Below are 25,527 nucleotides of genomic sequence, written 5' to 3'. Positions count from 1 at the left end.
TAGTGGTCTAAGAAGTTTATTAAGGAGTCCTGGTGGCCTCAGCATCCCTGAAGGAAGGCTAAAAAAGATGGATTGGGCAGAGGAAGAAACTGGTCTGTGTCCTCCTGAGAAAGCCCTCGGTCGACCCCCTGAGTCCTCTGGAGGCCTCGGCCTTGACATGCCCATCCTGGTCAGCCTCGAGAGGAGTCCTGGCCTTGGGCGGGGCCATCTTTAAAGAGGGCCCCCGGTACCTGGGGCAGCGGGATGTCAGAGCGACCCAGCATCAACCACAGAGCTGTTAGTATCTCCCGGGAAAACCGGCTACAGTCCCTTCTGGGTGGGCTGTACACGTCCTTTGCTGACAGCAACACTTCTCTCCATTCCCTTGATGAGACCATCACAGAAGCTCCGTGACTCTGAGGCCCCAGCCTGCTCTGCAGTGCGTCCGGGTCACGACTGTCTCTTCGCTTTAGGTTGGCAGCAAATTCCCCGTCTGGAACGAACATGCTTTTTTTTTTTTTTTTTTGGCAAAGATTTGAGGGCATGCCTGCAACTATGGACTTATTCCTACCTTCTCTAAAACAGCTAACATGTAACCAGAGGCCAAGTACTGTTCTAATAAAAAATAATGTTCCAGTTGCAACAGTAACTTATTTATATGGCTCTGGTTGTGCGCCAGAAACTGTTCCAAGCACGTGAGATATAGGAACTCATTTAAATCTTACAACAACTTAGGGGTTAGACCAGTGGTTCTCAAACTTTTTGAAGTTGGGGCGCATTTAAAATTCTACAAATAATCGTAGGCGCACTATATACAGATTTCTGAGAAATGTTATAATAATTAAGTCAAATATTAAAGAAATATAAAGTCCAAGCGTGCTTTTATGGTAATTATACAAAACAAATATAACAAAATTAAATTTATTCTGACATTAAAAAACATTTTTATGTTACATTTTTTGAGTTATGCTTTTTAGAATTCGTAAAAAAGAGGGGTTAAAAAATTTTTTTAAATGACAAAAAAGTTTTTTATATATATATAGATACATTCTTAGTAAGATTTAGTAAATTCGGCAGGTCCTAGTGTGAATGTGTTAAGTTTCTTCATTCTTGTGTTTATGAGAAACACGAGCCTGATGTGTCCTAGCGATTTCTTCAATGTTTGGGCGTATAGTTGAAAGGCAAACTCTCATTTCCTTGTCAATACATTGAAGAATTACTCTCTTTTTACTTTTAACTATTTTGAGGGCAGAAAATCCTAATTCACATAAAAAGGATGTTGAAAATTGTAGTAAAATGTTCAAAGCTTTTTTAGATATTGCCACATATTCTTCTTTTAAAGAAATCCAAAAGGCTTCAGGCCCTGGCCGGCTGGCTCAGCAGTAGAACGTCGGCCTGGTGTGCGGGGGACCCGGGTTCGATTTCCGGCCAGGGCACACAGGAGAAGCGCCCATTTGCTTCTCCACCCCCCCCCCTTCCTTCCTCTCTGTCTCTCTCCTCCCCTCCCGCAGCCAAGGCTCCATTGGAGCAAAGATGGCCCGGGCGCTGGGGATGGCTCCTTGGCCTCTGCCCCAGGCGCTAGAGTGGCTCTGGTCACGGCAGAGCCACGCCCCGGAGGGGCAGAGCACCGCCCCCTGGTGGGCGTGCCGGGTGGATCCCGGTCAGGCGCATGCGGGAGTCTGTCTGACTGTGTCTCCCCATTTCCAGCTTCAGAAAAATACAAAAAAAAAAAAAAAAAAGAAATCCAAAAGGCTTCAAGAGACAATTCCTTATGTTTAATCATCAATCCATGATCAGTGGATATAGCTGCCAGTTCTTCCACTTCTGTTAATGTTAAACCAAAATCACTTGAAGCTTCCATGAATGGGTTTCTAATCCAGTCGTATTGTTCAGTGTTAAGTGATGGAAAATGCTATAAATTAAATTCTGCCCACCAGCCTTCAAGTCCTATTTTATTGACATTTAACTTTTGCTCACTTCCAGAATCGGATTCTTCAATATCACGCTTCTTTTCAAGAAATCTATCCATTTTATTTGGGTGTATTTATCTAAAAATAATATAATGATGTGTTAACAAAAAGAGCGGTATTTCCGTAATGAAATGGTATAATAGAGTAACTAGATTTATTTTTATATCTGGGCACATGCTGTGAACCAGCACAGCTAGTAATTCCAGGTCCTGGGTGGGAATGGTGCGGAATTAAGAAAATACATGGAATTAAGAAAATACAGCGTCAGGAGGGCCCTGTAATTGCTGCTGGCAAGAACAAATTGCGCCCAAAACCGCATCTTGCTTTATTTATAGGGCAAAGTGGGCCATTAGCAAATCAGTGAGATCTTTGATCATGTTTCCAAGGCAACCCAAGAATTTTACCAAGTGCAGAAATACCTCACCATACACATCATCTTAACTTGACACCAAACAAAGGATAGAAGAAACTTGCCTCCAGTCTTTCTGGGGGACATGGGGGCAGTGTAAACAATCCAGCACTGCAGCTTAACAGCCTTTTGAAGCCTAATCAGGCAAGTGAGGTGGGGGGTTGGGCAGACTGTCAGCTCACAGGCAATTCCCCACACCCAAAAATCTAAACTCCAAAAACTCTGTTGGTTTTTTGGTCCCCAACAGGCACATATTTCTCTGGAATACCATAGGGCGCACCTGGAAATCTTCTAGGGTGCACCAGTGCGCCCTGGTGCACACTTTGAGAACCACTGGGTTAGACACTGTGGTTACACAGACGAATAAGGTCAAATGCCAGGATCTGGCAGAGCGGAGTTCACACCAGGCAGTCTGGTTTCTGAGCCACGCTCCCAGCTGCTCGGTTTACTGCCTCTAGTTGTGCGAGATGGTGCATACGACGACCGCCTATGGTTTTGGAACAAACCGCATCTGTGATAGAAGTGACAGGTACACAGTTATAGGTACGACCTAGTTTTCTAAAAAGATAATTACGAATCATAGACTGAGCACTTGGTCTAGGGCTACTAGGCTTTGAAAACAGCTTTCCTATATTCCTCACGGTAGATGTTCCGATTCATTCATTCCTTCGTTCATTCAGTACTCCCAGATAAAATCTGTATGCCTTTTTTTACTTTATTTATTCATTTTTAGAGAGAGAGAAAGAAGGGGGGAGGAGCAGGAGGCATCAACTCCTGTATGTGCCTTGACCGGGCAAGCCCAGGGTTTCGGACAGGTGACCTCAGTGTTCCAGGCCGACGCTTTATCCGCTGCGCCACCACGGGTCAGGCCCTGGATGCTTCTTAGGCACCCGGTATGTGCAGAGCAGACTTCCTCTCAGCTGCCCTGACACACAGCAGCCTGCTAGCCTTCAGAAGTAAATGTTGCTGTTCTCTTAAAAAAAATTGTTTTTATTTCCTGATTTTAACTAAGGAGGAAGGGACGAAAGGAGAGAGAGAGAGAGAGAGACAGGAACATTGACCTGTTCCTGGCTGTGCCCTGACCAGGGATCGAACCAGCAACCTCTGTGCTTCGGGACGATGCTCTAACCAAACAAACTATCCGGCCAGGGCTCGTTTTTCCTTTCTCTTTAACCGGGCTCCGCCCTTCCGTGGATACATGCGTAGTTTCACTTCAGTGTTACTGTTGGCCACAGGCAGAACTATATGGACCCTCTGGTGGGAGACAGAAAAGCCGTCCTCCACGGGTCAGCAAACATTCCCTATGACAGGAGTGGACGGTAAACACATGAGGCCTTGCGGCCTCGGTCACATCTGCTGTCCTCTGCTTTTGTAGAAGGAAAACAGCCACAGGCTGTAGGTAAGTGAATTGTCAGGGCTGTGTTCCAATGAAGCTTTATTCACAAAAACAGAAGGTGGGCCTTGACCGGGGGTGGTGCAATGGACAGAGCGTCGGCCTGGGATGCTGAGGAACCAGGTTTGAAACCCCAAGGTCGCCTGCTTGAATGCGGGAGCATCAACATGATCCCAAGGTCGCTGGCTTGAGCAAGGGGTCACTAGCTCTGCTGTAGCCCCCGGTCAAGGCACAGATGAGAACGCAATCAGTGAGCAACTAAAGTGACACAACTATGAGTTGATGCTGTTCATCTCTCTCCCCTCCACCCCCCTCACCCACTTCTCTCTCTTGAAAAGGAACCAGGAGATGGCCTGTAGGTTTGCTGCCCCAAGCTTTATGCCATTACCCCATGATTTCTATAACATATTCATTTAATGGGGAAAAAAATCAAATTTTAAAGCGTCTACGGTGAAGGGGCCATTCTTCACAGATAACACGATTACAAGACCCCAGAACCCTCTGGTGCTGCCGGTGTGATCAAACTCGGGAGTTCTTCAAACGCTTGAACTGTTTTTTATTACACAAAGGCCATGAAACGGGCCGTTATAAGCAGGCTAGAGAGGGCCGGTTAGTGGATCCAGAAAGCTCCAGAAAGGCGGGAGAGGGAGGCGGCACCGGCGATGGCTTCAGCCTAAACCCCTGGGTGTGTGTGTGTGGGGGGGGGGGCTGGTCCATCGGAGACCGAGGTCCGAGGGACGGTTTCTCAAACCCTTTCCTGCGTGACCCATCGACAACGCGGCTGCGTTTGACGTGCAGAATCACGGCGGTGCTTCCTTCCTAGACGCGCCAGTGACCGCCACACCTGCGTGGCCACAAAGCACGACGAGACCATGGCCATCTTCTTCACCAGTGGGACCAGCGGCTCTCCCAAAATGACCGCGCACACCCACAGCAGCTTGGGGCTGGGACTGTCCATCACCGGAAGGTACCGTCACCGGACGCTGTAGCTGGAGGGGGGTGGTGGCCGCCCCCGCGGGGGTGACGGACGGGCCCTTGGTCGGATCTCCCGGACTGGCTTCTCCCACACGGACCGGGGCTGTGTGTCCGCGCAGGTTCTGGCTGGACCTGACCCCTTCGGACGTGCTGTGGAACACGTCCGACACCGGCTGGGCCAAGACGGCCTGGGGCAGCGTGTTCTCGCCCTGGATCCAGGGCGCTTGCGTCTTTGCGCACCGTCTGCCCAAGTTTGAGCCCACTTCCATCCTGCAAGTAAGACGGGAGGTCCACGTGTAGAAATGCGTTCGTGTCACCGACCGGGCTGGTGCAGAAAAGTTGCTTACAGAGATTGGGATAGACAAGGTGATTTAAGATAGTTCGCATCTGAGGGGGAAAAAAAATCAATAGGCCCGAAAAGATAATACTAAAGAAAGGTGTGAGTACATTTTTGTTGTTGTTGTTAGAATAAACAGAGGGTTAAGGGGCGCTTTGCCTCCCTGGGGCAGACAGGTAGGCCCGTGTTAAAGTGGTGGTCAAGACCGAGAGTTGACTTATTGTAAATTGCAGACCCTCTCCGAGTTCCCCATCACGGTCTTCTGTTCCGTGCCCACCGCCTACCGGATGCTTGTACGGAAGGACGTGGCCAGGTAAGAAAGGCGGGTGGACAGGCCCGGGATAGGGAGAGGCAGAGGAAGTCTAAAGTGCAGTATCTTTCTGCCTCAGAATAGCTCCGGGCTAGTTGTATGGGATTTAGCCATCTCTTCTCCTCCTTCTCCTCTTGCTTATATTCTGTAAATGATAATTACTCTGTCCCCGGCAGGGTCCCCCAAGTAAGGGGAGGGAGAGGGGTTCATCCATGTGTACGGCTCTGACAGCCCAGTGGTTAGGGATGAGAAGGTGTTTCATCTTTCGGGTGAGAAAGTAGAGAAGTCATCCTCACTCCGAACCCGATCCCAGCACACAGGAAAAAACAATGGGTATTTTTTTTTTTTTTTTCTCTGTGGTCAGTTCCCTCTGAAAGGGTGAATTGAGAAATATTTTTAAATTAATTTTACCTAATTTTGCATAGGAAATAGTTCACGTGACATAAAAGTCAACAGGCATATGAGAATATACATGACAAGTCTGCCTCCTGACCTGTCCTCAGTCAGTTTCCCTTCTCCCTGAGGTCGGTGCGCACACAAGCCGACAATTAGGCACGTGTTCAACGCTCTCCTATAAATAGAAATTGAAACATAATATGCACACGGTTCTGCACACCACCCCCCTTCCCTGCTAACAATACATTCTGGAACTGTGCTGTCCACAGGGTAATGAATGACTAGCCGGCCACATGGAAGTATTGAAAATGTAATTAAATTAAAAATTCAATCCCAGACTCCAGTTAGCAGTACTGTAGTGCACGTTTGAAGTTGCTAAGAGAGTAAATCTTAAAAGTTCTCATCATAAGCAAAAGTAATTTTGTAACTATGTAGGGTAATGGAGCTTAACTAGACTTTTTACGGTGGTCATTTCACACTATAGACAAATACGGTATCATTAGGTTGTTCATCTGAAACAAATATAAAGTTATATATCAATTACACTTCAAAATAAAATTCAGTTCCTCAGTTGTACTAATTATGGTTCAAACACGCAGTGGCCACACAGGGCTCAGAGAATAGCGCGGCTTATCGAGATTCCCATGGTAACAGAAAGTTCTAGTGGGTAGCACCATCCAAGCATTCCTTTGTTCTTGTTTATGGCTGTAGAGTATTCCATTGTATAAATTATCCCATAGTTGATTTGAGCAAATATTAAACCTTTAATTACTAATTTAACATATCAGTTAAATATGATTAACCTATGTGGTGCCTTCCCTAAGGATGGCATGGCTTTTCTTTGCAATAAAGCACACCTTCCCCCACCCCCACACCCCACCAAATAAAAGGGAGAGAAAAATAAAAATAAAAGCTGGTGTTTTGGGAGCCACTTTATGATGTTCGAATGGTTTGTTTTGTATTGGAGAGGGGAGTTAGGAACTGAAGCACCTTACATTGAAATTTCATTAGAAATCATCTTTCTTTTTCTTTTTTTGCCATGTTTCTTCCTCAATTTACTCTGGGATGTCTTCTGGGAAGCTATCAGTTCAAAAGCTTACGGCACTGCGTGAGTGCTGGGGAGCCGATCGACCCCGAAGTGATGGAGCAGTGGAGGAACAGGACCGGACTGGACATCTACGAGGCATACGGACAGACCGAAGTGGTATCTGTGGCCCTCGCTGAGAGACGGGGCTGGATTCGATCTCCTCAGATGAATAAAAACCAGTGTCCATTATATCCTCATGGTTGTGAGGGCTAGGGAGGGATGGAGTAGTTAGAACAGTGTGTGTGTGTGTGTGTGTGTGTGTGTGTGTGTGTGTGTGTGTGTGTGTTTCAAAGCTTGAGGGGAGCTAGTTGCCGAAACAAGCTCTGTAACAGACGTAGCCGTGGTTTAAATAGCCTGACATCACAGCCCAGAGCTTCGGGATTTGGAAACAGCCATTTATTGAGAAAAACCGCTATGTACTTGGTCAAGGTAAAGGCATTAGAATATTCTTTAATGAAAAAGAAATACTAGAGCTGCAGAAAGATTTTCCCTCATGTCATAGGGAACTTGCTTGGTTGGGGTTTCCTCAAAAACAGAAAATGCTGAGTCCCTTGCGACTTAAGACATTAAGTTTTCTGGACAACATCTTGACAAGCATACTTTAAAAAAAGGGTTATCTAAAGAGCTTGTAGAAATAAGGAATTCTAGAGAAAATGAACAAACAATAACAAGTGATGGAACAGACAAGGAAAGGCTGAAAGAACATTTCACACTGCATCTTTTTACAATGCCTCAATTTATTAAACTGATAAGAACAGATACTACACTTGATCTTAGCCAAAAGGCCCAGAAGCGATACAATGCCTCAATTTATAAAGCATATGGAGGGAGCACGTGGTCAAAACTGAAAGTACCAAAAAGAAAAGGTAAAATTGACAAATTTCTAAGTAGGAACAGTATACATATACTAATAGGAAATGTTTTCATAAATATGGATATTTTAGTCATAAATTTTTTAAGTGTTATAACTTTATTTATTTTATTTTTTTTAGTGTCTATCCTTCATGAGAACAGAGAATCTATTTTATTTTGAGCCTGGTTCATACTAAGTTCTCAGTAAATACTTGTCTAATGAATGCATGATGGATGATTGAATAAGATTTATGTTACTTGTACTGTTACATTATTCTTTCTTCCTTTTAACTAGGTGCTAATCTGTGGCAATTTTAAGGGAATGAAAATTAAGCCTGGCTCAATGGGCAAGCCTTCGCCTGCTTTTGATGTTAAGGTCTGCACATAGACTTCCAGGGGAATGTTTAACAGTCACTCTAATTCCCACCCACCCCACTTCTACCTTCCCTTATACACCTCATTTGGGGGATAATTTCACAATATCTTAACTTCCATGGAAAGATGGAAATGGGTTCGAAATGTTCATTTGTGGCCGGTTGGCTCAGTGGTAGAGCATCGGCCGGGTGTGTGGAAGTCCCAAGTTCGATTCCCAGTCAGGGCACACAGGAGAAGTGGCCATCTGCCTCTCTACCCCTCCCCCTCTTGCTTCTCTCTTGCTTTCTTCACTCCTGCAGTCACGGCTCAGGAGCAAGTTGACTCCAGGCACTGAGGATGGCACCGTGGCCTCTGCCTCAGGTGCTAAGAAGTACTCTGTTGCTGAGCAACAGAGCAACACCCCAGATGGGCAGAGCACCACCCCCTAGTGGGCTTTCTGGGTGGATCCCGGTTGGGGCACATGCGGGAGTCAGTCTGCCTCCTCGCCTCTCACTTAATTGGAAAAAAAAATAAAAAGTCAAATTTTTTTCCACAAAGTTTGAAAACAAGTAATGAATGTTTATTTCAGAGGAAAAGACAGTCAAGATATATTGCTAAATGATAAAGCAGGTTGCAAAAACAATACTGCACATTATGAAATGATCCTGTTTCCCCTTTGTGTATATCGTCTCCAAAAATGTTTTCAAAATGTGATTATTGCTGAATGGTACAATTAAAGAAAAAATTAATTCTTTTCCCACATTTCTAACCTGCATTTTATTTTATATTTGCAAAAGGATTTAAATAAGTACATTTCTCTTAGGAACGTATAGTCGTCTTAAAACTTAGGTCTGCATTCTTAAATGACACAATAGGAAAGGTTTAAGAGGTGGCATTATGTAGAAGTTCCCTTAAGTGAATTGTTCTGTTTTATCCTAGATTTTAGACGCAGATGGCAACGTCCTGCCTCCTGGTCAAGAAGGAGACATTGGCGTCCGAGTTCTACCTCACCGGCCCTGCGGCCTCTTCAGCCATTACGTAGTAAGAGACTGATGAAATAACCTCTTGTTTTCTATGCTTTTCTCAAGTCCTTGGTGGTTATCCCTGCTTGCTATAAAAACACAACTTGGCATTTCCCTGAGACCCAGTTTCCTGAACAGTAACCCGAGACAGAGAGCTGAAGAAACACCCCAAAGCTGGATGAAGCAGGGGCATTGGCCCCCCTGGGCTGGAACCCACTGCAAGCCCAGGACAAGGAAGGCAGGCGGGTGGCCTCTCGGTACCCACTGGCCCTGTGCTGTCAGACGGGACCCATCATTTCCCTGAAATCCAGGGAGTGGTCGTCCTTCTGGGGAGTGGTGAAAGGGACAGAGAATGGGGCAATATTTATTTATTTAATTTTGTATTTTTCTGCAGTGAGAAGTGGGGAGGGAGGCAGAGAGACAGACTCCTGCATGTGCCCAACCAACTCTGCTCCCATGGAGCCCTGGCTGCAGGAGGGGAAGAGAGAGACAGAGAGGAAGGAGAGGGGGAGGGGTGGAGAAGCAGACGGGCGCTTCTCCTGTGTGCCCTGGCCGGGAATCGAACCCAGGACTCCTGCACGCCAGGCCGACGCTCTACCACTGAGCCAACTGGCCAGGGCCTGAGAATGGGGCATTATTACGTGCACTACTTTCACGAGAGGCTCTCCAAGCTCCTTACACGTGTCCTCCCATCTCTCACCACAGGACACAAATAGAGCTTGACATCAGCGTCATCAAAAGCCCAGGTTGTGCTCCTTAGTGGATTTCACATAATAGGGCAGTAAATACATCATGGTTTGTCCTGCCCAGTGACAGAACCAGTTCCGTTTTCATAGAAAACCAGACAGAATACAACAAACTGCTGTTTGAATTGCTAGGTGTTGGAGCTTTCTCTTAACTCTGAGCGCTCACGTCACCTTTCTGACCAGTGTTTGACATGAACCGCTTAGCAAAGACACAGCCTGCTCCTCTGAGCTCGAGTCCCTGCCACTTAGTAAAGACACAGCCTGCTCCTCTGGGCTCGAGTCCCTGCCACTTAGTAAAGACACAGCCTGCTCCTCTGGGCTCGAGTCCCTGCCGCTTAGCAGAGACACAGCCTGCTCCTCTGAGCTGAGTCCCTGCCGTATTTATTTTGTGACCCATCTGAGAGAGTGCTCAGGAGGGACGCTGGCCTGTTCTGTGACTGTGGCCTGCCTTTCGCACACTGGGCCGAGGGACATGCTGCTGTGTCACCCTTATTTTACACGCCGGCTCCGCTTCATGCTAAGGCCTCTTCAAGGTACCGGACTTCTCCTCGCACATTTGAAAGTCCAGTTGAACGGGAGAGTCCCAGTCACAACAAACAACAGCAGAAATGGTCTGTTCCACAGGACGATCCCACAAAAACAGCTTCAACTCAGCGAGGCGACTTCTACATCACTGGGGACAAAGGCTTCATGGACGAAGACGGGTGTTTCTGGTTCGTGGCGAGAGCGGATGATGTCATCCTCTCCTCGGGGTAATTCTCCCATCACTGCGTAGGTCTGTCACCTGACCGTCAGTGCTCTGCAGTGACCCTGCTGTCACCTGTGTGAGCTCCTGTCGTTGGTTTTATTTCCCAGCTACCGAATCGGACCGTTTGAGATAGAAAGCGCCCTCGCTGAGCACCCCGCGGTGGCAGAAGCTGCTGCCGTGAGCAGCCCGGACCCCGTCAGAGGAGAGGTAAGAGAGCCAGTCGTCTCCACTTTACCTGTTAGCAGTCTGGCGCAGGCGAAGACCGCAGAATGCAGACTGTCGAGAACCCGAATCCTTCCGTGGAGGCTGGGACAGACGGCAGGAATGCCAGCGATCTAGGCTCCCGTGAGGGTCGGGCTCAGGAGGCAGCCAGACGGCATCGAGCTTGCTGCCCAGGAGTCTAGAAGCCAGCACGGTCTGGAGTAGCTGGGAGCAGGCCGGCGTCAGCAGGCAGGGCCGGGAGCCAGGTCCAGACAGGCTGGGAGGCGGCCGGACGGGTCAGTCAGCAGAGGAGTCAGGGAATAAGCTACAAATCAGACCGAGGTCCTGAAAGCTCACTCCTCCCGGGCTGGTCCCATGCTTGTGGGAGTCTGTCTCTCTGCCTCCCCTCCTCTCATTTAAAAAATAAAAAGATCTGAAACAATAAATCACATAGAAGAAAACACAGGTACTAAACTCATGGACCTTGGCCATAGAGAACAATTTATGAGTTTGACCCCAAAGGCAAGGGAAGTGAAGGCAAAAATAAATGGGACTGTATCAAAGTAAAAAGCTTCTGCACAGCAAAGGAAACTGACAACAAAACAAACAGGCAGCCAACCAGATGGGAGATGATATTTTCAAACAACAGCTACGATAAGGGGTTAATATCCAAAAATATATAAAGAACTCACAAAGCTCAGCAATTCAATTAAAAAATGGGGAGAGGACCTGAACAGACACTTCTCCTGAGAAACATATAAATGGCCAACAGATACATGAAAAGATGCTCATTTTATTAGCTATTAGAGAAGTTCAGATCAAAACTACAATGAGATACCACCTCACATCTGTTAGATTAGCTGTTATCAACAAGACAGATCATAACAAGTGTTGGAGAGAAAAAGGAACCATCATCCACTGTTGGTGGGAATGTGAACTGGTACAACCATCATGGAAGACAGTACGGTGGTTCCTCAAAAAATTAAGAATAGAATTATCAGATGACCCAGCAATCCCTCTACTGGGTATCTACCCCAAAATCTCAAAAACATTGGCACCCCCATGTTCATCACGCATTATTCACAGTGGCCAAGACAGGGAAACAACCAGAGGCCCTCGACAGAGGACTGGATAAAGAAGAGGTGGTGCATACACACAGTGGAGTACCACTTGGCCATGAGAAATGATGACTTATTGCCATTTACAACAACGTTGATGGACCTTGAGAACATTATACTGAGTGTAATAAGTTAATCAGAAAAAACTAAGAACTGTATGATTTCACACACAGGTGGGATATAAAACGGAGACTCCTGGACACAGATCAAAGTGAGGTGGTTCCCAGGGGGAGGGGCTGGGGGAGGAGATAAGGGGGGATGAACACAGGGTGTGGGAAAATGAGGTGATCTGGGTGATGGGCACACAATGCAATCCAGTCTCAGGGCCGTGGAGATGTTCACCTGAAACCTACGTACTGTTATTGATCAATGTCACTCCTTAAATTTAATTTCTAAGTTAAAAAAAATGATGAGGCAAGAAGACAAAAACAGAGATATCAGAGACAGATAAGAACACACAGTTCAAGATGCAGTTAGAGGAGAAGGTTCAAGTGTGGATCCTGACCAGAGCAGGAGTCCCCGACGCTCTCTGAATTAGACACAGCACAGGGGGTGTGGGCGCCCGCTGGCTGGTTACAGAGCAGAGCTGGGATCAAACCCTAGTGACCTCTGGCCCTCCACCAAGACTGAGACTCCCGGTCAGAGAAAGGAAACAAGACACACTCAGACACACGAATACACAACCCATCTTACTGGTGTTTCAAATATTTACCTTAGGTCGTAAAGGCTTTTATTGTTTTGAACCCCGATTACAAGTCACATGACCAAGAACAACTGAAAAAGCAGATTCAGGAGCACGTGAAAACGATGACAGCGCCTTACAAGTACCCGAGGAAGGTAGGTGTTCTAATGATGCAGCTTCGCTTCCTGTTCTGGAAAGTTCCAGCTGTTTGCATTTTAATGAACATTCTCCTCAAACTTGCTACACCAAATGTTCTCAAACTGAAAGAAGGCCAAAAGAATCAGAACCTTTGAGATTAAAATGAAGCTCTTCCATCGAGTTTGCTGGGTCGTCTGGCTCACCAGACTTGACTCCCGTAAAATATTAAGTATCAGGAAAATCTCAGCGGTTACCCCTCCCTCTTTCTTCTTTGGTTGTTACCAAAATCCCACTCCCAGTGTGAGTCCCAGTTCTCTGCCTCAGTGATTGCGTCTAAAGGTGAAGTCTTCTGGGCTGACTTTCTTCCCTTAATACCAACAGGTGGAGTTTGTTCAAGAACTGCCAAAGACAATCAGTGGGAAGGTAAAGAGAAGTGAGCTGAAGAAGAAAGAATGGGAGAGAATACACCCACCCCACTAATCACCACAGCATCTAGAAAACAAAGACTGGACACCACAAGATTAGGAGAGGTGACAAGAATGTGATCATCGGCTTGTAAACGATGGATTTTAAACCCACTGTGGTCACGACACCAGAGGCTGAGTGTGTGTGTGTGTGGGGGGGGGGGGGCGTGCTGCCAGGAAACCTTCTGTTCTGCCCACAGCAGCCTTTTGTGAACGGCACGAAATCATGTTCTGTTTTGCCATTAAAACTTACCGTGCAATGCCAATTTGGAAGACATGTTCAGTAAAAACAAAGCCAAAATTAAAACGAACAACTTCACTACCTAAGATGTGTCATTTAAAGGGGGAAAAACAGAGGGGTGGAGGAGGGGCTTTCTTACAAGCTTTGTCACAAGTGTCACATTTGTTTCCTTACAAGGGGAGGATTTCAAAACAAAGGTGAAATAGCTTAAGCCGAAATATTCGTAACAAGGAAGTTGTCAGAAGCGTGAGCAGCATGAAGACAACAGGGACTGACCAGTTTCATCACAGCGTCCTCCCTCCATTCCCGACCCGTGTCCAGCCAGGACTCGACCAGGCTTTGTGATCAGACAGAAAAGAAGTCAAGTTCCTGTGAGATCAGCTGCCCTCTTCCCTGCCCTCCCCTCCCGTCCCTGAGACCCCAGAACCGGTCTGATCAGTGGGGAGGGTCCTGGGCTGTGAGGGGGAGGGGTCCACACCGGGGAGGCCACACCTCCTCTCATATCTAATCATGTACTCACTACAATGCTGACCTTCCACGAAGCGTGACCTTGGGAAACCAGCCCACCACAGACTGACACCCTGTAGGTGACTTCTCCTTGTCTTCGGGCTGCGTGGCCAGCCCTCCGGTCCCCTGTCCGAGGTCCTCAGGAACGTCCTGGACGCACCTCTGAGGGTCAGTAAGCTCAGGGTCAGCCAGGTCCAGGTCTCCTTTTCCCTCCTGTCTGACCGGAGAGCCGGACGCACCACAGACCACTGCCGGCTGAAGCAAAGACACGTGTTCTGTTTCGAGAGCTAAGCCTGAGAAATGGTCATCGCTGGTCAGGCTGGGCCCAGGCCAAAGGGACAGACGGCAGGGAAGACAGACTGCCTCCGTGGGAGGAAAAGGGGGGAGAGGAGGACGGAGAGAGGTGGGCATGTGGAGGGCTGGCAGGCTGGGGCGGGTGGACCACTGTGGGGGGACCCGGGGACCAGGTGGCAGCAGGGACACAGGAAGAAGCCCACCCCCACCCTCGTCCCCCCTCCCTGAGGGCCCTCAGGAACCCCTCCCCACGGGCTGGGGTGCAAATCTAAATACCAGAACAGCCTGCTGCGGAGGGAGGACCCCTCCAGCATCGCTAGGAAGTGGGGCCCCAGCCCCGGGCGGCCTCCAGGACCAAGGGCAGGCTCTGCAGGCTCCCCCTCTGGCGGACTGACAGCTGACAGCCGCTCTCCCAGGAGAGCGGGAGCCCAGGGCTCACTGGGGCTCACTGGACGCTGCCGGCTCTTTCCAGCTGGCACGGGCACAAGCAGGAGTCCCCAGCAGCGGGTCCCGAGGTGGAGGGCCCACAGGGTCCTCTGCTCAGTCTGTGCTGGTTCATCCCGTCCCAGAGGCTCTCTCTGCGAGGACCCAGCGGGGAGTGTGGACGTGACCACCACCTCCTCACTCTCAGGGAAGCAGTGGAGGCGGGAGGCTTCCCGTTCTGGCTGCTGCTGCTTCTAGCTCCTCCTGGGAGGGGGAAGAGTGCCCCACCCCTCCTTCTCCCAAGCTCATCTGGTCTGCGATAAGACACTTCCTTGGGGGGCAGCCCCTGCAGCTGACCCCTGGGCCCCGTGCCTCCTTGGCCACCTTGGGACCCAGCAGGCAAGCAAGAGGGACGTCACAAGTGAAACCACTCAGCAGGGGTCTTCCCAGGGGGCCCCTCCCCCTCCCGGATGCACAGCAGGGGTCTTCCCAGGGGGCCCCTCCCGGATGCACAAACCCTACTTCCCTGCAGTCGGGCTCCAGACAGGCACGTGTGACCCTTTCTGAGCAGCTGCAGAGGGTGCCACTTCCCAGGAACCTCTTTGTCGGCGGGCGATGCACCATTCGAGGCCACGCCACCTGCCGCCCGTGGGGAGACGGCCCAGTCTCCTCTCGTATTTTCAACTTGGTTGTGACTACACGATGACCAACAGCCGGCTCCTCGGGGTGGCTGGGCAGGAAGCGATGGGAACGCAAGTCTGCGTGTTTAACAGGCTCTGAGTCCGCGGCCGTGTCCCCGTGGCTGGGGCCAGCCGCCACCCCCTTCACGGCACCAGACTCGGGGAGGATGAGTCTTCTCGTCCTCTGGGGACCGACCCCACTTCTGTTGTCTCTGCGCTTGGGCTCCTCTCAGAGGAGACGTGGAGAGCCTGAAGACACCCCCTTTCCTGTCCCTCCTTCTCCTCCCTCCTTTCCAGACCGGCTGAACTTGCACGTCTCATCCTGAGTTTGGCCTACTTCTCTCCTTCCTGGAATTACGCTGCTTCTTGTCATCAATCAGCAGGACGGTGGTGACGCCTGGTCGTGCCCGTGGGCTCTCCTGAGGAACTCCGTCACGGCACCCGCAGCTCGCTGGGTCACTCTCCCTTGCTAGCCTTCCTCATCCCCCCTCTTATGTGCATGGGTGGCTTTAGCTGTTCCACTGCGACCCAGGCGTGACCCTTCATTCCAAAGACTTCACAAGAAGCATTCGTTGCCATTCCGCCTCCTCAGAGCCTTGGTGGACGAACAGTCCTTCCTGGCCAAGGACACCAGCCCAGCTGCCCACACCACAGCGCGAGCCACACCCACTCGGCTTCTTTCCACCTGACCACCAGCCCATGGCTGTCTTGAAATAAAATATTCAGTAGGTCCCACGGCATGAGTGTCAGCGTTCTTACAATGTGGCAATACAGAAAGAATACCATCGACTGATGAGGAATTGCTAAATGTATCGTATAGAAGCAGTTTCCGAACCAAATCTCTGACCTGTGGTTTCCAAATCTTACTTGAATAATTAATTCTTCTGATATGTTAATATACAAATCAGAACCAATCTTCACGCATTGAAATAAGACTAAACAACTTACAAGTTTCTAAAACATAAAGTCAGATTATCGTAATTCTCAAAGTAAAAGTATCTACCAGAAAAATAGGCTAGGGATTTTTATTAGTCATATATGCACACACCTATCTACAGGTAAATAGATATACATTTTTCTTGAGAGAGAAGAAGGGGGAGTGAGAGAGATGAGAAGCATCAACTTGTAGTTGCTTCACTTTAGTTGTTTATTAAATGCTTCTCACTTGTGCCTTGACCCCGGGGGCTCAAGCCAAGCCAGTGACACCTTGCTCAAGCCAGTGACCTTGCGATTTCGAACTGGGTCCTCAGCATCCCAAGTTGATGTTCTAGCCACTGTGCCACCACCTGTCAGGCTTATTAGTCCTAGTTTTATTCAAATAAAGTAGTTTAAAATTTGTTTCAAGGTCTAACTGTAAAAGGAAGACATCATCTAGTTCTAGTACTATTACTTATCACATTTAATCTAATAAATGCAGTTAACAGAATATTTCACTTGTGGTTCTTCAAAAAAGTATGATAAAGCTGACAAAAATCAATATAGAAAATAGAAATAACACAGCGTGAGATATTTTCCGATTAGGCATGTTTGGGAATTCAAGGAACGATCAGGATTCATACACAAACAGAAGACAAAAGTTAAACAACTGGTGAGTGCAACTAGAAGCCCGTGATTTACCTTCTCCTCTATTTTCAGTGTGTGTGTGTGTGCGTGTGTGTGCACGTGTGCGTGAATAGCCCAGTGCAATCCATAGAGCTTAGATACACTGTCACTCCTCACCTGTATGCACAGCAGGGGTCTTCCTCTCTCTACCACATTAAAGTCATATTAAAGTAAAAACACAGTTTAGGTCTGACCTGTGGTGGCGCAGTGGATAAAGCGACCTGGAATGCTGGGGTCTCAGGTTCAAAACCCTGGGCTTGCCTGGTCAAGGCACATATGGGAGCTGATACTTCCTGCTCCTCCCCTCTTCTCTCTCTCTCTAAAAATGAATAAATAAAAATGAAAAAAAAACACAGTTTAGATATAAAGAAGGTTTATCAAGTCCTCATGGAAGGTCTGAGTCTCAACGGATTTTCAGTAGAAACATTTACAGTCTGATCACAAAAACGGCTGGTTTCCAAAGAACTAACCGCGAGCCCCCCTGGGGAACGAGAAGGAATCAGGCCATTGGCCTTTTCCTTCTGAAGTGTCTGTTCCCACTTGAAATAACCACAGCAATGTCTGTTTTCTTGGTTCTTCCTAACAGGGCAACAAAAGAAGGCCCTGCCATGGTTCGGCCCGTTGTTCGAGGCCACCAGTCTCCTCGCCCTGCGGCCGCACCTGCAGAGGGGGGGTGTCATCTTCCCGACCCGCCACGGCTGCTGCAGGTTCCCGGGGGAAGTCAAGACAGAGGGCACCTTCCCAGAGCAACCTCTCGCCGGGGAGCCCTCCGACGACACAGGCCAGTCCTCATGGATAGAGAAGGTCTGTTTCTTCACTAGGGGGAACGCAGGGGGACCGGAGAGATTCCTCTTAGCACCTCCTAGAAGATGTCCCCCCAAAACTGAAGTGTAAGAGAGACCGGCCTTCGTGCTGTTGAAACCACTTGACTTGCACTCAGGTAGTTTAAAGTCAGACACATCTGACCGTGGGCCTGGGGCTTCTCTGACGTTGTAAATGGTCGTTTGTGGACTCTCATACACGATCGACTGAGCGGTCTCGGGGTTCCCAGGAGTGTCTCCCACGCCTCCACGGTGCTGACAACTCAGCACTTCAGCTTCTGTCAGAACCACACCTCTTTCTCCAGACCTCACCGGAGTCGCCGAGCTGGAGTCACTACGGGGAGGAACACAGTCTATATTTTGATCGGGCTGAGACGCTGGCAGAAAAGCTACGTCCTCCCAGTCGGCCAACATGGGTAAACAGTCCAGAGCGGAACCCATTTCTGTATCGGAAACGTGGTTGACGGCTGAAACAGTAGTGGACACCAGCACCAGTTCTGAGCCGACAGCTGAAGACGTCGACGGGGCACTCGGCGCCCGGAGCTTGTCCTCTCTCCGCCTGCGCACAGGTGTCCTGAGGACGGGGCAGGGCAGCGGCCCCAGGGTCGTGCGGGGCTTCGTGTTAAAAGGAGATAAGCCCACTTTCCCACCGCTCTTTGGAGGAAACTCCTCTTGCCGGACCTTTATAGGATTCACGCCAACGGACCTCACTTGAGCTTCCTCGTGAGAACGTGTCGTACTTGCCGTCCGGCCGGTGCTGGGACTCCGCTCGCTGCTGCTGCGGGCTGGGCTTTCTGCAGCTTGACTGGGACGCACACCTCTGGCCACAGTGTTGGGATTCTTCTTCGTGGGAACCTAGGGTTCCACAGATAAATCCAACAGCCTGAGCAACGGTGCATTCAGAATTTTTTCAGTACACATTATATATAAAAAAGCACCATCAATTGCCATAAATTATTTCACACAGGCTAGCTACTCTTCAATGACCCTACAATTAACTTCTGGAGTTTGAGATGACAGAATAAAGGAGCAAGATGCCACTGACCTTGTTCAAGGACCTTGTAATTTTCATTAAGCAACCATCCCTGATCATTTTCCAAGCAAGAAGGGCAGTATTTCGAGAATCATCCAATCCTGAGGAAATAAATATCAAACATTGAATTTAGTGGTGCTGGCCCTGGCCAGCTGTCTCAGTGGTAGAGCATTGGCCCAGCGTGTGGAAGTCCCAGGTTCGATTCCCAGTCAGGGCACACAGGAGAAGCGCCCATCTGCTTCTCCACCCCTCCCCCCCTCCTTCCTCTCTGTCTCTCTCTTCCCCTCCCGCAGCCAAGGCTCCATTGGAGCAGAGTTGGCCCAGGCACTTAGGATGGCTCCATGGCCTCTGCCTCAGGTGCTAAGAAGAGCTTGGTTGCTGAGCAATGGAACAATGCCCCAAATGGCCAGATCATTGACCCCTAGTGGGCTTGCCACGTGGATCCCGGTTGGGGCAGATGTAGGAGTCTGTCTTTCTGACTCTCACTTAATAATAATGATAAAAAACAAATTTGGTGCTGCCAATGTAAAAAAATATATAGGAAAAAAAAAAAGGAAATGCTGTTAGTTTTATAAACACCTACTAATTTTAATCTTGATAAACAGGTCTTGTGGGAAGCCATGGCAGCTTTACCCAACGAAAGACAAGAACGCCCATGTTTACAGAGGAGGCAAAAATGTGTCCAACAGTTCACAGAAATGTGACCAACATTCTCTAAGACCCATGTTTTGTGAGTCATCTCACAGTCTTGTTCAGTGTTTTTCACTGGCCCACTTCCTTCTGGTATTTGTTTAATTCCATGTGACTGATTAATTCCCGACGGCCACTAGATGGCAGTCTCAGCCTACAATCCTTCATGCAAGTGGCAACTTGAAAGTCTTAGAAACAAACTTACAGATTAGTAGGAACTTTTTTTTTTTTTTAGGCTGAAGGATATTCCTTATTAATGACATCACACACACAAAAATGAGAGCCGCATAAAAGACTTTATAAAAATAAAATTACTTACGCAGTAAAATGATTTTCAATTGATACTAACCAGAATGTTCCCGTCCCGAGAACTCGATCCCCACTTCCTGCAGAGCGCCCCGAAGTCCCTGTGGTTTCCTCCGATAGAAACTCTAGTCAGATAAATGAAGACATGTCCGAAAAAACAATTACCATGTGGAAGGCTAGTATTACCACTTCTCATTATTTTTTAGTTCTAGACTTGGAAGACGCTTACTTTTTTGTTAGGTTGTTTTTACACACTGTAAGCATGGATTTATCCATGCTTCAAAAGAAGATATGGTATTCACAGAAAACCACACCCTTGTGTGGAATAAAGTTTTATCATTTTTTCATTTTTGCCCTTACCTTGTAAGTTACTCTGAGATCAATCCAAGTAGTTAAGAACGCCGGTTTTAACAGCTGTTTTCTTTTACACTCGTACTCTAAGCAAACCCCCAAGTCCCAATCTGCATAAAGTACATTAAAACAGAACAAAATTAATGATGCCAGCAGTTTCTACTTATGCCATAATCAGTTATAAATAAAATGCAGAAAGATTGTATAAAATAGAACAGTAAGACTTAAAATATAACATTTAATACTATATATATATATCAATATATATACATATATATATACATACACACACACTCTACAATAATATACTTTATGTGTAACGGAATAATAAGATTTAATTGCCTTGTTGCTATCTAACAATTACTCACTTTGTATAACTTAAAAGAAATTAGGTTGGTAACTTTCAAAATGATTTATTAATAAGACAAAATGAGTATTTCAGAAAGACGAGTAAGATGTCAAATGACAAGGCCTGGATGGAGAAGGTACTCTGCTTTCAACATTCTGAGAGAAGATTCATGTAGCTGAGACATCAAACAGAGCAACCTGACACCAAATATGACTATCAGTACTGAGGGGGCAGAAGCATCGCACTGTGGTCAATACTGTTAGTGGCAAGGCTGCATGGCAAGTATACACAAGATTACAGTCAATGGCCTGTTTTCTACCTGATGACATTAGTAAGTGGGAAATAAAAAGCAATTGAAGAGGACTATTGAAGACTGTAGAAAATACAGCATAGAAGTTTTCACTAAATCAGAGGAACAATCTAGAAAGATTCTTCAAGTTGAGGCTTAAAATTTTAAGGTATCCTGGAATGGTAATTTTTAAAATATGAATAAATTCACTTTCTTGGTTAACATCTGCTAGGCACTTGGATTTCTTTTCCTGGCCCAGAAGGTTAACAAAGTATAATTCTTACTAGAGATAAAAAAGTACACAGTGAGGCCCTGGCCGGTTGGCTCAGCGGTGGAGCCTCAGCCTGGCGTGCGGGGGACCCGGGTTCGATTCCCAGCCAGGGCACATAGGAGAGGCGCCCATCTGTTTCTCCACCCCCTCCCTCCTTCCTCTGTCTCTCTCTTCCCCTCCTGCAGCCGAGGCTCCATTGGAGCAGGGATGGCCTGGGCGCTGGGGATGGCTCCTCGGCCTCTGCCCCAGGCGCTAGAGTGGCTCTGGTCGCAGCAGAGCGACGCCCCGGAGGGGCAGAGCATAGCCCCCTGGTGGACAGAGCGTCGCCCCTGGTGGGTGTGCCGGGTGGATCCCGGTTGGGCGCATGCGGGAGTCTGTCTGTCTCTCCCCGTTTCCAACTTCAGAAAAAACAAAACAAAACAAAAGTACACAGTGGTGATGCAACTCATTTATGACTGATAGGTACATTTTTCTTTTTTACCTGACCAAGTAACAAATGCACATAGTTTCACTTCTGATGTAGACAGATCTGAAACCCCAGTAGCAAAAATAATGTTCTTCTGTTGCTGAATCTTCTGAATCCATTTACAGAACTGAGACAGGCAGATCTTCAGAGGGACACCTTCATCAACCTGAGCCTGAACAGAGTCACAAAATCTGAATTCAACAATCTAATCGTGTAATTATTGAGCACAGTAATTGGGCCCTGGGGGGACATAACCAAAAGGTTCCACTGACCAAGAGTTTACCTAGTGAAAGGTTTCCAGACAGGGGAGAGAGATGATAGAATGGTTAGAGCTCTAGGAGGTAAGAAAAATTAGGTCACCAAACTAAATAATTAAATCCAGACCACCAGAAATTTGATGTCTTTAATTTCCATAAAATAAATCTGATGTTCATCTTTACAACACTATTCTTCATTTTTAAAGATGCCAGTGGGCTTATGGAGGGGACGTTATTTCTCCTAACACTGAACACAGCTAATTCCAAATGAGGTATTGCTTTTTCGTTTTCTTTATGCAGCTGATTTCTGAATTTTGATATTTGCGTAGTTGCTTCTTGACTGTTTGGGCAGGGGTGACAGGCAGGAGGAGAAGCAGGGGAAAGGGAAAGTCGTACCTGCTTTATGCCTGTCAGTTCCATGCAGAACTCAGAAAGAATTGGGTGTTCTTCAGGCTGAACATAAGCATGGAACTCAGAGTCAATCTCTCCAGTGGACGTGTTCAGCAACACTGCTGGGAATTCAACTACAGGAGAGAATCACTCATTGACACTTAAATCAATGCCAAATCAATCATTGTTTCAGTAAAAGCATATGAAAATGGCCAAAGCAGTGTGATGTAATGGTTCTAAGTTACATCAAAGAATATTTCAGGCCCTGGCCAGTTGGCTCAGCGGTAGAGCGTCGGCCTGGCGTGCGGGGGACCCGGGTTCGATTCCCGGCCAGGGCACATAGGAGAAGCGCCCATTTGCTTCTCCACCCCCTCCTTCCTCTCTGTCTCTCTCTTCCCCTCCCGCAGCCAAGGCTCCATTGGAGCAAAGATGGCCCGGGCGCTGGGGATGGCTCCTTGGCCTCTGCCCCAGGCGCTAGAGTGGCTCTGGTTGCGGCAGAGCGACGCCCCGGAGGGGCAGAGCATCGCCCCCTGGTGGGCAGAGCGTCGCCTCCTGGTGGGCGTGCCGGTGGATCCCGGTCGGGCGCATGCGGGAGTCTGTCTGTCTCTCCCCGTTTCCAGCTTCAGAAAAATACAAAAAAAAAAAAAAAATCAAAATATTGAAGTTGAATATATCTACTTAAAACTCTTTTATATAGTTCCAAAATTAAGTAGAAAGACCATATGGAAGTCAAAATGTACTCCTTTCTGCAAAAGTATTTTTTTCACTTTCTACGCAGTGTAGATTTTGCATGTAATCCTAAAACAATCATTTCATACGACACATTTAGGCATTAGGTTTTGTTGTGTGTTTTTTTTTTTTTTAATTTAGGTTTTAAGAGTAAAACTACCAATTGAGAGACCATCTTGTTTTTTTTTTAATTTAATTTTTTTAACTGTTGACTTGTTTATATCTATCATATAAACTTTAAAGTGACTCATCAATGCTAGCTCTGGCCACTGGCAGTCCAGACTTACTTATTTCCTGAGTCAGGTGGTGTTTCCCATCATTCCAACATGTTGACTCGAAATCAATGACAATCAAGTAGTCAAATAACTGCTCTGCAAAAGATCAGGGTGTACTTGTAACCGGGAATAAAATACACTGTACCACCGATACTAGTCTGACCGGCCAGACAACAGAGCGGAGAGGGTACTAACAAAGCTGAGAAAGTAACTTCTGTAAGCTAACAAAAGAATTCCTGTAAACTGCTGAATCCAGTGTGTTGCTCTTATAACCATATGATTCAATGTTACCAGTTTAGTGATCGAAGTTACATTTTCTGTAACAAATCAAATGTATGTATAATCAATCCTGCATTTTCACGTCTGGTCAAGTTAGGGAGTTGGGTTATTGAGGACAGGAGTCGTTTCATCCTCCGGTTCCAGAAAGCTGGAACTTGAAGCAACCTCTTTCTTTGATCTCAGCCCCCGTGTCATGTAATTGGTTTCCATGGCGACAGGCAGCCAGACCAGCGGTCCTTCTAGTATCATACTTTTATGCTTTCCCAATGTTAAAAGGGCAAGTTACAAAATAGAAAGAAATGGGGAAACACTACTTACTGAATTTGCTTTTTCCTAGATTTTCATTTGCTGGTGCAACTGACTTTCTCCTAATTAATCCAAGCTGCCTAAAAAAAAGGGGGGGGGGGATGAAAAACATCCCCATCTGTTAGCAGCCTCGTTCACACTCCCACAGGCTAACAAATTCGTGGTACAACTCATTATTAATGTATCATCATCAAGAGGAAACTGAGCTCGACTTTAAGAGCAAAAGACTTTGGTTCTTGCACTAAGCGTCACCCTCTCTTCATGTTAGCAGTCATTTTTAACCTACATAAACTTCAAAGCACAGGCAGTATATGCAAACCGCAACTAATTCTTTCTGCTCCCCTTACTTTATAGTAATACCGAGGAATGCAAGCGATTGGTGGAAGAGAACCTGGAAAGGTCTGTGATTTTTGCCTTTGCATTTTCTAATGAACCCTTGCTAATTGTGTTTACAACCACAGTTCGAGGTGGGCCAGGTCCAATCTTCTAGCAAGCAAAATGATCGGGGTGCAGAAACTAGGCACCCCTTGGAAACCACTGTAAACAGATGGTAAAGGATCCCCGAACACAATAAGCCGGCTCCCCACGAAAGGGATGAGTGTGGGGAAACTACTGCTCAGGAAAATCAGGGGATCAAGCAACGGGCAGCTCCTCCAGGACTTTCATCCATTTGTCTAATGCGTTTTCACCAGAGAAATAAAAGCTGGTTAAGCATCTCATTTGCATCATCGAACAACTTTCTTTGACTTGCTGTTTGCTTTTCTGATGTTCTTGTTTAATAATAATAATAATAATAGTAAGTCAAATGCTTTTTTTATCATTTCACACTCATTTTGAAACATGCCCTAATTTTGGTAAGCGGTATAACTGGATGAGTCGAGTTACACTCCGCGTAGACCTTGTTTTTGGTTTTCAGAGACGGGACGGGGAGTCCGGGGGGTGAGTAGCTAACGGTCACTGATCCTTACTGCCTGGCGGGCCCGGAACCGCCACGGGAACCGCACTGGGTCCTCCGCAAACCCGCACGGCGGTGGCTTTGCTAACTCGGTTACATGAGGAGAGAACGCGCTCGGTCACCCGCCGAAAAGCAACCCTGGCGTGGGAGCCCAAGATGCTGCAGGTCCGCAGACCACGCTGTCCACTGGCCCGGTCCCCACCCCCGGAACCGGAAGTGTGACCGGTCCGTGCGGGAACCAAGGACGCGGCCCCCACGGTTCCCCTGGGAATGCAGCGGCTCATGAGGAAGCGGCGCGCCCAGCGCACCGCGCTATGGTCCCCGCGGCCCAGGCCCGGGCTCGAGTCTGCCATCGGAGCCCCGCCCGCCCCGCGCGCAGCCCTCACGTACCTGGCCAACTTCTTGGTTGCCATGCGCGACGCGGCTCTCGGTCAGCCGCCGGCTGCCGGAAGTCTCGTGGCGGGCACTTCCGGGCCGTTCAAATGTCGCGCGCGGCTGGGCGGAGGAGACGGCTGGGCCCTCCGCTCCGGCGCTGCTCGTGCCCTCGCGGCCCCGGGGTGCGGGGCAGCCGCCGGGCAGCGCCCGTTCCCTGTCCTGTCCTGCAGCGGGCGGAGAGGCGCCCGGCGGCTGCGGCACCGTCTGCAACGTGGCCGGTCCCGGCGCCTCCCCCGGGCGCGCGACGGGTCCCCGAGCTGCACCCCCACCCCACCGCGCGGGGCCCGCCCCGAGGCCCGTCGGACCCGCCTTCCGCGGTGTGGAGTGGGCTGACGCCGCGAGGCAAGCTGCTGGGTGCCCGGCGTCGGGGGCGGGAGGTGTACCTACTCCGCCACAG

The 25,527-nt window shown here is 48.1% G+C and overlaps 2 protein-coding genes, 2 long non-coding RNA genes and 1 pseudogene across 13 annotated transcripts in view; 2 read left to right on the top strand and 3 right to left on the bottom strand.

Annotated features, from left to right (window-relative positions):
- The window catches only part of LOC136404006 (acyl-coenzyme A synthetase ACSM3, mitochondrial-like), a 19,041-nt gene extending 5,211 nt beyond the window's left edge, over window positions 1-13,830 (top strand). For both annotated transcript variants that reach the window (XM_066383469.1, XM_066383467.1), the window contains exons 5-14: window positions 4,575-4,718; window positions 4,846-5,002; window positions 5,297-5,376; window positions 6,850-6,973; window positions 8,004-8,084; window positions 9,002-9,103; window positions 10,455-10,582; window positions 10,686-10,785; window positions 12,615-12,734; window positions 13,099-13,830. In XM_066383469.1, coding sequence (XP_066239566.1) covers window positions 4,575-4,718; window positions 4,846-5,002; window positions 5,297-5,376; window positions 6,850-6,973; window positions 8,004-8,084; window positions 9,002-9,103; window positions 10,455-10,582; window positions 10,686-10,785; window positions 12,615-12,734; window positions 13,099-13,197 — 1,135 coding nt within the window. In that variant the 3' untranslated portion in view covers window positions 13,198-13,830. The remainder of the gene's footprint in view (window positions 1-4,574; window positions 4,719-4,845; window positions 5,003-5,296; window positions 5,377-6,849; window positions 6,974-8,003; window positions 8,085-9,001; window positions 9,104-10,454; window positions 10,583-10,685; window positions 10,786-12,614; window positions 12,735-13,098) is intronic.
- On the bottom strand, window positions 7,546-7,653 carry LOC136404529 (U2 spliceosomal RNA; annotated as a pseudogene).
- On the bottom strand, window positions 12,741-15,606 carry LOC136404013 (uncharacterized). Of its 3 annotated transcripts, none has more exons than XR_010751213.1 (4): window positions 15,169-15,606; window positions 14,500-15,131; window positions 13,943-14,222; window positions 12,741-13,116 (listed from the first exon to the last, which is right to left on the bottom strand). It is a non-coding gene; the product is annotated as an uncharacterized lncRNA (long non-coding RNA). The 3 variants fall into 3 exon arrangements; XR_010751211.1 differs by having other exon boundaries at window positions 13,955-14,222; XR_010751212.1 differs by having other exon boundaries at window positions 13,955-14,222; window positions 14,500-14,797.
- LOC136404014 (uncharacterized) lies at window positions 13,976-17,628 on the top strand. The gene is made up of 3 exons (XR_010751214.1): window positions 13,976-14,097; window positions 15,624-16,051; window positions 17,515-17,628. It is a non-coding gene; the product is annotated as an uncharacterized lncRNA (long non-coding RNA).
- On the bottom strand, window positions 17,075-25,527 carry ERI2 (ERI1 exoribonuclease family member 2). 7 transcript variants are annotated; one of them, XM_066383460.1, is made up of 9 exons: window positions 25,086-25,527; window positions 23,753-23,820; window positions 23,168-23,251; window positions 22,158-22,285; window positions 21,520-21,676; window positions 20,139-20,239; window positions 19,822-19,903; window positions 18,795-18,883; window positions 17,075-18,604 (listed from the first exon to the last, which is right to left on the bottom strand). In XM_066383460.1, exons 1-9 carry the CDS (start codon window positions 25,106-25,108, stop codon window positions 17,306-17,308), a joined length of 2,031 nt encoding a protein of 676 aa, XP_066239557.1. In that variant the 5' UTR covers window positions 25,109-25,527; the 3' UTR covers window positions 17,075-17,305. The 7 variants fall into 7 exon arrangements, with proteins under 7 accessions (XP_066239557.1, XP_066239558.1, XP_066239559.1 ...); XM_066383461.1 differs by having other exon boundaries at window positions 22,158-22,273; XM_066383462.1 differs by having other exon boundaries at window positions 22,158-22,270.

This window comes from Saccopteryx leptura, chromosome 4, assembly GCF_036850995.1.
Source record: "Saccopteryx leptura isolate mSacLep1 chromosome 4, mSacLep1_pri_phased_curated, whole genome shotgun sequence".
Lineage (NCBI taxonomy): Eukaryota > Metazoa > Chordata > Mammalia > Chiroptera > Emballonuridae > Saccopteryx > Saccopteryx leptura.
The sequence above is the reverse complement of the archived record's forward strand: the minus strand, read 5'-3'. Positions and strand labels throughout refer to the sequence as shown.